The sequence below is a fragment of the Chelon labrosus genome (assembly GCF_963514085.1).
Source record: "Chelon labrosus genome assembly, chromosome: 2".
Classification (NCBI taxonomy): Eukaryota; Metazoa; Chordata; class Actinopteri; order Mugiliformes; family Mugilidae; genus Chelon; species Chelon labrosus.
The window spans coordinates 15,876,874-15,889,938 of NC_140338.1; the positions used below are offsets into that span (position 1 = coordinate 15,876,874).

Sequence of the window (13,065 nt, forward strand, 5' to 3'; positions counted from 1 at the left end):
TCCACTGTCTCACAAAATGAATGGGATAAGAATGAAAGGAAATAATAAGTACAGCATCACTGGCTCAGTTTACAGCTACTAAGAAGTTCTCACTGTAGTGATTTCGCCTCCTCGTCTCATGTTCTCTACGATGATCATGGAAAGAGGAGGACGAGGAGTGGGGCCATTTAAAATTTCTGCGTAACTTCTTCAGGAAGCAGGAGAGTGGGAGAAGGAGGGCCATCAGGAGAGGGTGGGGTCGTGGACCTGGGAGGTGTGGAAGGAGGAGAGGGGAACAGGGTTGGATGGATGGATGAAGGAGAAGGAGGTTCCTGTTTTGTCTGGGAAGAGAACGGGAAGAACACAGCGGGTTGGATGGGGGAGGCGGGGGAGGGGGACGCCTGTTTGGTGGGAGAGAGAGGCTCGGGTTCGGCTTGTTTGGCCGGAGAGGAAAGGGAGGTGTTTTGGGCCGGTTTGCTAGGAGATGATGGGGAAGAAGGGGAGGAAAGAGCTGGAGGACACGAGGGTGAGGTAGGTGCAGCGGAGAGCAATATTTCAGGTGAGGAGGAATTGGGAGGAGAGGGTGAATGGGAGAGCTGAGGGGGACTCACAGGAGCAGAGGGAGGCACATCGAGCTTAGCAGCTAACAGGTGGCTGTCATTGGGGGAACGGGAGCAGGGAGGTGTAGAAGAGGACGCAGCGTCAGGCCCAGCAGCTGCTGCAGCCTGAGCTGCTTCAGGAGGAGCAGTCTTTGTCGGGGAAGCCAGCTCGTGAGATTTTGGTTCTTTGGCACGTGATGCCTGTTTGGTTGGAGAAGCTGGTTTGTCTCGGAGAGCAGATGGGACTTTCTTGCCGGCCACCGGGGGTGAACATGGCACCGCTGGTGGCCCCGGACGGCAACGGGAGGTGAGCTGAAGGGTCTCCTTATCTAGCGCTGTGTTCTGGTAAAACAGACAGACACTTGTTTAAACAGTCATCAATCAGAACAGAGAAAGAAGAGATACAGTGGGTCAGTCTACGCTGGACTAAGAAACCTTATGAAATATATCCACATGAAAATATGTGTTTTCCTGTGAACTGCTCTAGAAGTGAGCCACAGGATTTAAACACATGTTTTCATTTTACACCTACGATCACTATCTACTGACCCAGATTTCTATTTATTTTTTAATTGTCTCAATGAATTAACAACACACACGATGAAACAAGCTGATGGAAATGGACATAAATAACTGAAAGATGGTTCAACAGAAACAACAGACCCCACGAGAAGGCCGAGTGCTACTCTATGTGCAAGAGAAAGGGCAAATGAGAAAGTGAACATTTACTTTTTCGTTCAACAGATGCATAAACTGTTCTTCCGGAATCGTTCTGGCAAAATAAAGCGATATATTCTTGAGGGAGCGGGGCAAATATACGGTAAATGGACCGTTCCTCATTTGCCCTTTTGCTGAGTCTCAGCAGCAGAACAGGCGAGGCGTAGCGGCGTTAAGTGTTAGTACATACCATTCATTGCCTTGGAGCTAATTCAGAGGGACGAATGGCAGGGGGAGGGAGAGGGGGAGAAGCAAAAAAGGGACAGAGACTAGTCTTACTCACGGCGTCACAAAATAAAATCCAACACAGCAAGCATGACGGCCACTGGACAGTTGTTCCAGCTCAGCGCTACTCTGGTACTTCAGATCAATCTAAACTCATTTAACACCGAAACCCTTTAAAGTCGAGAAGACTAAGTTGGAACAAACAAAAAGACTTTATATAAAAGGACAAATTTAGGCAGAAACATGTCAGCCAGCACTAATATATGTACTACCACTAAACAGATTACAGGGGATTTAAACGAGTGTTGGAACTAGTTTAAAAAAAAATTATGTCACTTTTCTGTATCTGTTTATTGTCAACAAATCCCACAAAATGACGTAAACGAACACTTAACTGTTTAACAAGAGCCTGGTGTAGAGGATTCTTCTGTGCCAAAGAACTTAATTAATAGTAAACACTCAGACTATCCCACATACACCAACCTGATGCTGTAAATACTATATGCCTATTACTTCCTATTTCTATTAAAAAAAAAAACTCACAAATGAGTAAGGTTTGAAGAAACAAGTGGTCAGCTGTTAAAGAAACTGGCTGGATTTGTGGACAACAAGGAAAACACAGAAGACTCCGTCCTTGAAAAGAAAAGAAATGTGCAGGGAAATCTTAAATCCAAGGCAATAAAGCCACTTTGCATCCATCTCTGCGTATTTAGGCTGAAAAGCAGTGCCGGCGCAGTTCTCTATCTTCTCCACAAGGGGGCGCCAGAATATCATAAATGCAGGAGTCTGCTAAGCAACAAATTACAGAAGTTGGTTTTTAGATTTTAGCTGTTTCCGGTGTAATCAATAACAAAATAAATCAACACAGAGAGGGAGGCAAATCGCAACAGTGTCGCATTAGCGGTGTAAACATGCCGTTAAAAACCTCTGTGATTAAACAGTTAAATAAAACAGTTTTCATCCGGTAAAAGTTTGCGATCAATACAAATGGGAGTGAAACGTGAGCAGAGAGACGAGCGTTATCGAAGCCCACGTCAGTTGGTTAGTGCAAGCAGTTACTGTAGCCGACAGCTGAAGAAGAAGAAGAAGAAGAAGAGCAGGGGTCGTGAGAATGAAACAGGAAGGAAGGGAAGGGGAGGGGAGTGAGGGGGGGAGTGGGAGGAAGAGGGCGTAGGGAAAGGACGATGGCTGGAGAGGAAGGCGGGGGTTGGGAGGAAGGAGGGCGGGGGGTATGAAGTGTGTACCCGGCTCTCAGCTCCAGGCGTCCCCTGTGGTCCCGGGTCAGGTGTGAGGGAGGGGTGAGGATGAGGGAGGAGGAAGAGAATGGAGAGGAGGAGGAGGAGGCGCCGAGGCCAGGGCCCGCGTTTACACCTCAAACTGTCAAATGAGATTTACAACAAGATGAGGCTCTTTGCGTCAGGAGAGGAGCGTCAAATCTAATTATTAATCGAAGAAGATTCTCCTTCCCCCTCTCTCCTGCTTTCGCCTCAGACAGACTGAAGGGAGCGTGCTAGGCTGATGAGTGGTGTGACCTGATGAGATGAGGAGAGGAGGTCAGACTGTACAGGAGGAAATGACGCAAAAGAGGCTTGAAACAGACAAGATGGAAGGATGTGACCACCACAGGAATGACTTCTTCACTGTCCAGTCTCCAAAGTCTTCCATTATCCCATCTCTAAAATCTTCTCTGACATGTTTACAGCAGCACAACTAGTTCAAAACGTGTCAGTAATGTCTGCTCGAATCACGATGAGGCCAGATATTCTTGGCCCAGTGAATTAGAATCTTCTATATTTGGGTCAGGCGTTTATTATTATGCTTGGAAATCGGCCTGACATGTTCATCCAGCAGCATGCGCCTCGTCAGTTGCGTCTAAACCCATGTCAAAACCTCAATACTGCAGATTTAAGAAGTCACTGAAAGTTAATCTACTAAACTAAAAAAAAAAAATCAGGGCAAAAATGTTTCAGAAACATTAATAATGTCTTTTTTTTCGTGTTTAATATGTTTTCAAGTGCTTACCACGATGACCGACACTCCAGCTGCAGTGTTGCTGTGCTTTGGCGCAGTGTTAAAGTGCGTCTTCAGTTTACCTGTCACCTCCATCTGCATGTTGTTCTCCAAGACGGCGTCGTCCTGCACACACACACACACACACACACACACACACACACACACACACACAACGTCGACTTCATAAATCACAGCACGCTTCACGGATGTGCGCGCGAGTTCAAACACAACCAGTGTCATAGAATACCGTGATCCACGGGTGCGAGAGGACGTCCTGCGCTGTGTATCGAGCCTCGACGTTGACTTGGAGCATCTTTCCAATCAGCTCCTGCAGCGAAACACAGACACGATAGCTTAGCTCAGCGTTCAGCTGAATGTCCTTTAAACATGCACAGCTGCAGCGTAATGGATTAACAGAGGAGTCAATGTGAAATCAATCAAGTTGAGAACACCTCCACCGCCCACTACAAGCCCAGTAATAAACGTCAAGTAGAATTATCATCTATCTATCTATCTATCTATCTATGAAGCCATGAGAATGAATGATCCGCTTCGTAAAAGAAGATTTTTATTATGATATTTATATTTTTATATGAGGACATGCACACATAGGTACTCACAAAGTCATGTATACATGCATAGCCTCTTGATAAACCCCTCCTCTGTTAGATTTACACCTGCATAGCTCTATAACTGCTCACTGTTTCATGCTGTGGTGTCACTTGTCCACAGTGACGGGGCCCACTGCAAAAGACGTGGGCTTAATTAGCAGTTTGGTCTTACACGCTGAGCGCGGGCTGTCACCTTAATTCGTGACATTAATTTAGAGGGTTGGAGGGGTTTCTGTGTCCTTCAGCAGACAGTAGTCATTAAGGGAGTGTGAACCATGTGGGTTCACACAGTGTGTGTGTGTGTGTGTGTTTAAATGACAACATTTGGAGGCCTGTTTCAGACTTTTTGCAGCCACTGCACTTATTCAGCATGAGGGTCAGGATTAGGTTGTCGGTTAGTGTGCTCCTCCAAGAAAATAAATGGCAGAAAAGGACAGTAAGTGTCATATACACGCAGATCAGCCATAACATTATGACCACTGACAGGAGCAGTAAATAACATTGACCATCTTGTGACAATTGAATGTTCTGCTGGGAAACTTTTGGACCTGGCATTCGTGTGGATGTTACTTAGACATGTACCACCCACCAAGACCAGACCAGACACCCCCACCCCATAGCAATGACACTCCTTGATGGCAGCATCCATCCCCAGCAGGATGCAGCCCTGACACAGGTACACACACAAAAACGGTTAAGGAACAACTCACAAGGTGTTGACCTGGCCTCCAAATTCCCTAGATCCCAAACTGATCAAGTATCTGTGGGATGATCCACAGAGGCCCCTTCCCTCAACCCACAGGACCCAAAGGCCCCCACTAATAACATCCTGTTGCCAGACACCACAGGACACCCTCAGAAGGTCCATGTCCATTCTCTGATGAGTCACAACTGTTTTGAAGGCACAAGGGAGACCTACACAATATTAGGAAGGTGGTCATAATGTTATGCCTGATCAGTGTAATTATCTGCAGTGTGTGTTTCTGTGGTCCCAACCTTGGCCGAGTCAGTGATGTTGTCCCAGTAAGGACTAGGAAAGTCCAACCGTCCAAGAAGGATCTGGTCAAACAGGTCCTCCTGCAGATTGTTCTCACTATATTAACAGACACAAAAAGACACAACACTATTAAATTCAACATGTTGTATGACTCTTAATAAACTGGATGAAGTGAAGACTTTGAAGGAATTTGATAAAAGCGTCACAGTGAAATTGATGTGAATATAACACAACTTCTTCATTTTCTCTCATGTATTAGACATTTGCAGGACGATTTGTGTAGAGATTGTTGAGTTCGAGCTCCTTTTCTATTTGGTTACTGCAACAAACAGGAAGTGCTATAGATTAAATACAGGTCATGATAATATAAACCAAATTGTTTATATTGGTTTAAACACTGTGACAGCAGGATGACAATCTTTCACACAGCAATGGTTTGCTTGAACCTCAGACCTTCTAAATGGAGGGAAGCCACACAGAAGGATGTAGGTGATGACGCCTGCAGCCCAGATATCCACCTTCAGACCATAACTGTGGAAAAAGCAGAGAGGGGAGAGAACGGACACAGAAAAGCTTGACAAACGGTGCACCTGAATAATTTAATTCATTTTAACCAATGCACACATTAGTAAAAACATGGACGTCACTTTATCCGTCTTACCCAGACTCTGCAATGATTTCCGGAGCCACGTATGTTGGAGTCCCACACACGGTATACAAGGGTCCCTCCACTACTGTAGCCAGGCCAAAGTCTCCAAGTTTCAGTGACTTGGTGCCGTCTGGGTACTCAAACACCTAAAATATAATACGTATTTGAAGCCCACAGAGCAACTGGAATTGTAAAAAAATAAATAAATATATATGTGTGTGTAAATGTTTACCAGCAAGTTCTCTGGTTTAATGTCTCTGTGAACGATGTTCATGCTGTGCAGGTACTTCAGAGCTCCGGCGAGGTTGTAGACCATGATGCTGGCGTCTCTCTCAGTGTACTTGGCAGACGATGTGATGGCGTCAAATAAATCCCCTCCCTGTGAAAACATTGACAAAGTGTTGACAGCACAAAGAAATGAGGTGTGTGTGAAGACATATTTGTCCCCACTTAAGGCTCTTTTAGAGTACCGTGGTACATAGTAAGCGTGCGAGCCATTTATACTTGTGAGCTTTTCGCTCTGTAACAACGCCACCCAAACGCTAGTGGGCGCTGTGTCTTTTTTGCCAGTCAGGTTCATTTTTGTTTCCACTTCCTGCTTCATTTTCAACAATAGCGACTGAAACTTTCGCCAAAAAGTTTGCCAAAGACGAGTCATACAAATGTTTGTATCTCCGAACCTCCTCAGTTAACCTTTCCTCGATGTGTTCCATCTTTACTGATTAAAAAAACAATCAATTTGAAAATTGTGGAGATGGAGAAGCAGCTGGAAATACTAAAGCGGAAACACGGTACTACCAAGAGGACCAATCACAGCTCTTGCGGTCTGCGTCACCACGGCGCATAGTTACATTTCTGGGGAGGTGCACATCAGCTCCGGCATTAGGGTCTGTGTACGCTCTGCGCTGTCGTCGTAGCTACAACATCAAATTGATGCAGAGGTTTAAACCGCCTGTTAGTCTCTACTGTACCTTGACAAGCTCCATCACCAGGTACAGCTCAGAGGACGTGTCCACCTCCTCTATCAACATGATGATGTTGGGGTGTTTCACCTTCCGCAGCACAGCAACTTCATTCTCTATGAGGTGCTCCTGGACACACAAATATTACAAGTGAGGAAATGACTGTAGGCACAGCTTTTACACTCAGCCATTATCCTGAGAGGACACTGCAGAGCTGATTGGATTGGTGTGAAGTGTGTGTGTCACTGTCCGCACGTGAGAGTGCGAAAATAATATGAGTCAGGGGATGAATAATGCATTACCGACCTAATCTAACTATGAGGTTCAGAGACACACAGGTGATACCGTGCCTCCTCTAAGTGAGTGTTAATAATGCACAGTGGAACACTAACGTATGAGCTTTTCCTTGCTTGTGAGAGAGGAGAGAAACAGGAGAGGGAGATGGGAAAGAAAATAAAAAGGAACAGAGTGAAACCTTTCCACTGCACTTGGCCTTGTCGATGATCTTCAGAGCAAACTCCTTCCCTGTGGACCTGAAACAGAAGCAGCGCAATTAGGGATAACAATAAAAACAGCACTGACGCGGCAACAATAGCGGTAATTCAGCATCAAGTGCTCACTAGAGAGCCACAGAGTCATTGGAACGATATTGTAGCTGTACAAGCAAAGATTATACAGAGTTTGAGCAGTGCAGACACAGGCAGGCTAAGTGAGGATCTGAGAACACATACAACAGTAAGAGGAGGCTCAGGAGTGATGTTTCCCTTTCCTTGCTAGGCTGAAAGCTTCAAGTCTACTCAAAGTTTACCTTCACTCAACATCTGGATCTCGACATCCCCACTGCAGCGAGATGCGAAATAAAACCTCTGAAGGTCAACAAAGATACCGTTTTCACTGAGTCACGTTCTTTAAACTGATTTTGTCTCACCCTGCATTACCTCTAAAGGTTAGATTATGCTTCCGCGTAGTGATCACGCAATGGTCACGCAATGGCCACGCAGTTGCTCGGACGCAGTCGTGAGACCGTGATGGTTCTGCGTGGGGTTTATGTGTCGAAATGCATGCCACACCGGTAGAGGGCGCTATGATTTTTTGTGACCGACCGACCGAGACTCTTGTGACTATCTCGCCTCGTTATTTACCTTCCGGCTTTTGCCGTAGTCACAGTGTACGATGGACACCGAGACAGAGAGACTGGCGTTGGAGCTCCAAATTATTCAAGCAGAGGAAGAAATACTTCGCGCGTCGAGGATTTTTGGGAGGTGCGCGTCTGGCCCTTGCGTAGGACGCACGGGGGTCCGCAAGGACGCAATAGGTCCGTACGCACGGACGCGCTGTGTCAACGCGGAAGCATAATTTGGGCTTAACATGAGATCACACCTACACTTGCAAGAAAATGCGCATTGCTGGCAACAATTTCACCGATAAAGAAATGTAGCAATGCAACAGCAAAAGACAGGGAATAAGAACACAGCTGGTTGGTGGAAGTAAGTATTCAACAAATCTGAGTGTAGACTGCAAGAAGTGACTGATAGCTCACTCTTAAACTATTTTGCTTGCATTCAGAAAAGTGGCTTTGTAAATATTTTATCATATTTGTTGGGCCTCAGTGATTCATACAGTGCATTCTGGTAAGAAACCCGTACTTTCCAGGAAGGTGGATCAGATGAGAGTGTACACACACACACATATACACACACACATATATACACACACACACACACACACACACACACATATATACACACATATATACACACACACACACACACACACACTTGACAGGCGTCTCATCATCATCTCCCCTGTCTGTCTGGGCAGCATGTTGACTCAGAGATTAAAAGGCTAATGAATTGAAATCACTGCTGGGTTTAATCCATGGGATATTTCTGTCTCCACAATACCTGTCACCAGGACTTAAACTCCCTGACTGGGATGTGATCACATGTGATGTATATTTCATTAAGCCGTGTGACAAGACGCACCGCTGTGCCTTCACCGCGGACTACTTCCAGCCGCGCATTGAACACTTCCAGCCTTCCAGTCTGCCTGAATGTGTTGCACCTACCTCTCCACACACTCCTTGACCACGGCGAAGTTGCCATCTCCAATGACCTTGCCGACCGTGTATTTTTCCAAGATGCTCGAGGCAGGCAAGTATTGGTTCCCGTTAACTTCTGAGGAGAGACGTGGGTTCGTAACAAGTCTCTGTGGTTAAATATAACTAACCGAGGGGCCGCATGCTGTGCAAAATAACACAGAAGAGAACGTACCTTCTGGGCTCAGTTGACTGGTTTGGTGATGGTTCAACGAGCCATTTACACTGGAGGAGGAGATGTGATGTGACGGAGGGATCTGCGGGATGCAACAAGAAACAAAAATAGAAATTAGTAGAAAAATTACCATGGCAACCTAAGTGCCCACAAAACATGCTGGATAAAACGTTGATGGTTTATTATAAGTGGGTTTCTTGCACAGAAATGCTTTAGATTATAGAAAAGGACATATTACATAATTTGGCACGCTACATAATTATATGCTCAATATAAATATTGAATTTAATTTATTTTTCTTTCCCTGTGGATATATATATATATATATATATATATATAGTACGGGGGACATATGCCATTCAGCATGTTGCTCACAAACAGTACAGTGTGCAGGCTGTTCATCCAAAAGTACACATAGTATCATTCGAATGAGGCAGGTCTAAAATAAGCTTGTCCTTCAAAATGTACAAGGTGTCAGAGCTACAGGAATAGATCTCCTCCACATCCACTTATCACCGCACATAAAACCATTACTGCTCCAAATGAATGATTCATCTGCTAAGAGTGTCATTCCCGCAGAGCGCTGCAGTGACAGTTTCAGCATCTTATGGCCGCGCTTTTGAAATGTCAGCAATAAATACGTGCCACCAGCCTTAAAAAATCAGGCAAGTGATATTCTCCATTAGGCGCACAGTGGTTCTGTACCTTACTGCGCAGTGATGTACATTATCTAACAGTGAGGATGTATTATTTAGTCTCAAAAGGTAGCCCTGTGGACAAAGCAGAAGGTGTGACATTTTCTAAGTCCCTTTTAAGGCTCGACATGTAGAAAAGCTTTTCTGATAAATGACTTTCTTAGTGAGGGTGAAAGAGAAAGTGAGGACCATGTCATTAACATCCTACTGCTTCCTTATTCAGTTTCTCAAAAGTTCTTAGTGTACTCGCCTTCTTTAACAGTGATTCTTAAAAATGTCACTAAATCCTAAAAATGTAATATCCTGACATATTAATGCGGACGGATAAGTCTTTGCCTGGCTTATAGAGGAATGGTGGAGAAGGTTTGCCAGCCGTCTGGATCATTTAGAAACTGTAGCTTGGGACTAACACACAGCTTACAGAAGAATCTATCAATAAATCAGATTAGCATCTCAAACATAAAGCTACAAGGCATGGTGTAAGTCATACATGACTGCCCGTCGGTGACTTGATAACTTTACTTGACACAGATTTACTTCATTTTGTAGCAAGTAGGTCATGCAATGTTGCCTTATCCTCCTCTTTTCCACTCTAAGTTCAATCACTTAAAACCTTGAGTCTCTGAGGTGGCAACCAATGAATTCATGCTATTACACTGATCAAAAGTGTGCTCGTTGGAATGAGCCAGAAAATTACATAAAAAAGATTGTATGGTAGCAAATATGCAGGTCACAGAGACTTTGCAACGCACTTTTAAAGAACCAGCGTGTCAGATTTAGTGCCATCTAGTGGTGAGGTTGCACACTGCAACTTACTGAATATCCCTCCCTCACCCTCCCCTGTCAAGTGTGCAGAGTGCCCACTGAATACACAAAAAGCCCTCTCTAGAGGGAGTGTGCATGGTTTGTGCCTTTTGGGCTACTATAGAAACATGGCATGCAATATGGCGACTTCCATGGACAAGGACCTGCTCCCCATGCAGATATGGATATGTACAGCTCATTCTAAAGTAACAAAAACATGTGGAATCCTATTTTAAGTCGATTATACACCAATGGAAACATTATGAGAAGATTATCCCAGTGGTGCCCCTAAATCCTACCGTCTCATTCACGTTCATCCATATCCGATCCATGTAAGTGTCAAGAGTTATTAGTGATATAAAAGTCCAAACATCAGTGAAAACATATAAAATGGTACATAATTCATTAAAGTGTAATGTGTCAGCCTCTTAACCATTTGTTTTGACCACCATGCGTGTAGTGAGGCTAATATTATAGCCATTATATTCCAGGTCATCTGCAAGTAGTTGTCAAAACAGTTTTTGTATGCGATGCACGCGTTACAGCATCTTACCTTAAAACCTGGGACGGGACGGGGGCTGGTGGGAGATGGAGTTGAGGACTTGGTGGACTTAGGAGTTGAGATCTGGCTACTAGAGATTCCATTGACTGTATAGAGAACAGGAAGGATGTGTGGTTACAAAGGTGTGTGCGGATAAATGACAAAAGTGTCACCAGGTAATGCGCGCTTCTTCGACGTAAACTGTAAATTAATGACATATTAGAACCACAAGTTTTGAACTGTAGTTGCTACAACTTAAACACATGTGACACCTTCAGGATTTGAGTGTCATAAACACTGTATTTTCATCTTAAAGGATTTCAGTGTATAATCACCTGTAACGATAACATGTTTGGCTCTTGGGGTGGGTCCACATCCACCAAACTGTTTCCTACACAAAGGTTTTTTAAGGCTGCTGTTTGTTATTGAGGGTAACAATAAGCCACAAATAAAAGCATAGCTGAAACTTGTATCATTGTGTTATTGTGTCACACTAAAATCCACTTAAACACAACACAGAATAGTAAGAATAGATTAAAAAATAAACTAGTGTCAGTTGCAGAAGGCTTTGTGTGTTTCTTTTATTTATTACAGATGTTGCACAGGTTAAGTCTCTGTCTGTTATAGAGCTGCTGGTCTACGCCGGTGCTGCTTTTACTGCACCTTTCAGTTGTTTAGGTTTATCATACAGGGAATAAAAGTTGTGAGGCTGTTGAAAAGACCCCTTTATCTACACCATTAGTAGTCTTGCCATGTACATACTGTATGAGTGCTTAGAACAACGTGAATAAGCCCACAGCGGGGATGAGAACGTCTATTGTTTGAGTGATTCATTTTCTCAAGAACAGACTGTTTCTGCCTCTCCCTCTCTCTCTCGGTTTCTAGCACAAATACGGAGACATAATGCGTCAAACTTTAACTCAAAGTCCTTCATCTGCATAAACCCAGCTGAGCTGAGGAAAATCATTTCACACTGCCTACAGGCTGCATTTTTGCACTGCTGTGCCAGACTTGTAACTTTCACTTTCGCCGTAAAGTCAAAGAATTTGTTCTTAATGCTGTATCAATATTTCAGAAGAAAGTGTATGGCATGACTTTAAACGCCTTTAAAGTCTGTTAAAGCAGCTACAGATGAATCACCACGCGATGCGACTGTTCATTTAGAGCTGAATCTAATTAGCACAGCAGAGAACAGTAGGAACCACATTAGGCTAAATGGGTGCCATCATACAAAGAGCTAAATGATTCTACAAATATGATTATTATTATATATCTGGGAACAAAATATTTTGTCTTACCCGGGGACTTGATTGGGGACTGGCTGGTTGAGTAATGGACGGGTCTCCTTGCTACAGTTGTACGCACAAAAGAACACAGAAATGCCAGACAAATATAATAATTTCAATTACAATAAAATATACATTAAAATTAGAAGAACTACAATATACCGAGACTTTAAACTTGATGCAATTACCCAGCATAATGTTACCCTCTCTCAATTGATGAAATATATTCTTACATAGCATAAGAAGAACATATTTGTCATCTATTTGTAAATATCATTAAATACCCATATCATATGTTCATTTTTCAAGGCTAGCATCGTGTGCAGAGTGTGTCTCTTACCTGCACTAGGAGACTTGCTGCGTCGTGACAGTCCAGGGCTCTTAGCTGTCCTGTTTGGAGTAGCAGAGCGGCCGTATGATGACTTTAGCACTCTGCATTCTGGGGAGAACACATAGTCAGGGTCAACGCTGCATAATAACTTTCCTCTGTCAACAAAACTGTCAAAAACTGAACCAAAGAAGGAACATTATTCTAAATAAAACGCTGTGAAGGGGATATGAACATGGAAATGTTATTTATGGTGGTTCCACTTCATTATGAAGACAGAGAGACAGCGAAAAAACAGTGTTTAGTCAAAACAAGTGGGAAAAAAAACACTAACACATAATATCATGTTCAACTTAGGGTTCAGATAGATCAACATTTTAACTTTC

The 13,065-nt window shown here is 43.8% G+C and overlaps 1 protein-coding gene across 1 annotated transcript in view; it reads right to left on the bottom strand.

Annotated features, from left to right (window-relative positions):
• Positions 1-222: 222 nt before the first annotated feature.
• dclk2a (doublecortin-like kinase 2a) overlaps positions 223-13,065 on the bottom strand; it is a gene marked incomplete at its 3' end in the record, with an annotated part of 36,129 nt that continues 23,286 nt past the window's right edge. The window contains exons 4-18 of the mRNA XM_084553556.1: positions 12,692-12,790; positions 12,364-12,414; positions 11,078-11,172; positions 9,026-9,107; positions 8,821-8,929; positions 7,228-7,285; positions 6,762-6,881; positions 6,023-6,169; positions 5,803-5,936; positions 5,595-5,672; positions 5,141-5,237; positions 3,781-3,861; positions 3,543-3,656; positions 345-920; positions 223-246 (exon numbers count right to left, since the gene is read on the bottom strand). Coding sequence (XP_084409682.1) covers positions 223-246; positions 345-920; positions 3,543-3,656; positions 3,781-3,861; positions 5,141-5,237; positions 5,595-5,672; positions 5,803-5,936; positions 6,023-6,169; positions 6,762-6,881; positions 7,228-7,285; positions 8,821-8,929; positions 9,026-9,107; positions 11,078-11,172; positions 12,364-12,414; positions 12,692-12,790 — 1,865 coding nt within the window. The remainder of the gene's footprint in view (positions 247-344; positions 921-3,542; positions 3,657-3,780; positions 3,862-5,140; positions 5,238-5,594; positions 5,673-5,802; positions 5,937-6,022; positions 6,170-6,761; positions 6,882-7,227; positions 7,286-8,820; positions 8,930-9,025; positions 9,108-11,077; positions 11,173-12,363; positions 12,415-12,691; positions 12,791-13,065) is intronic.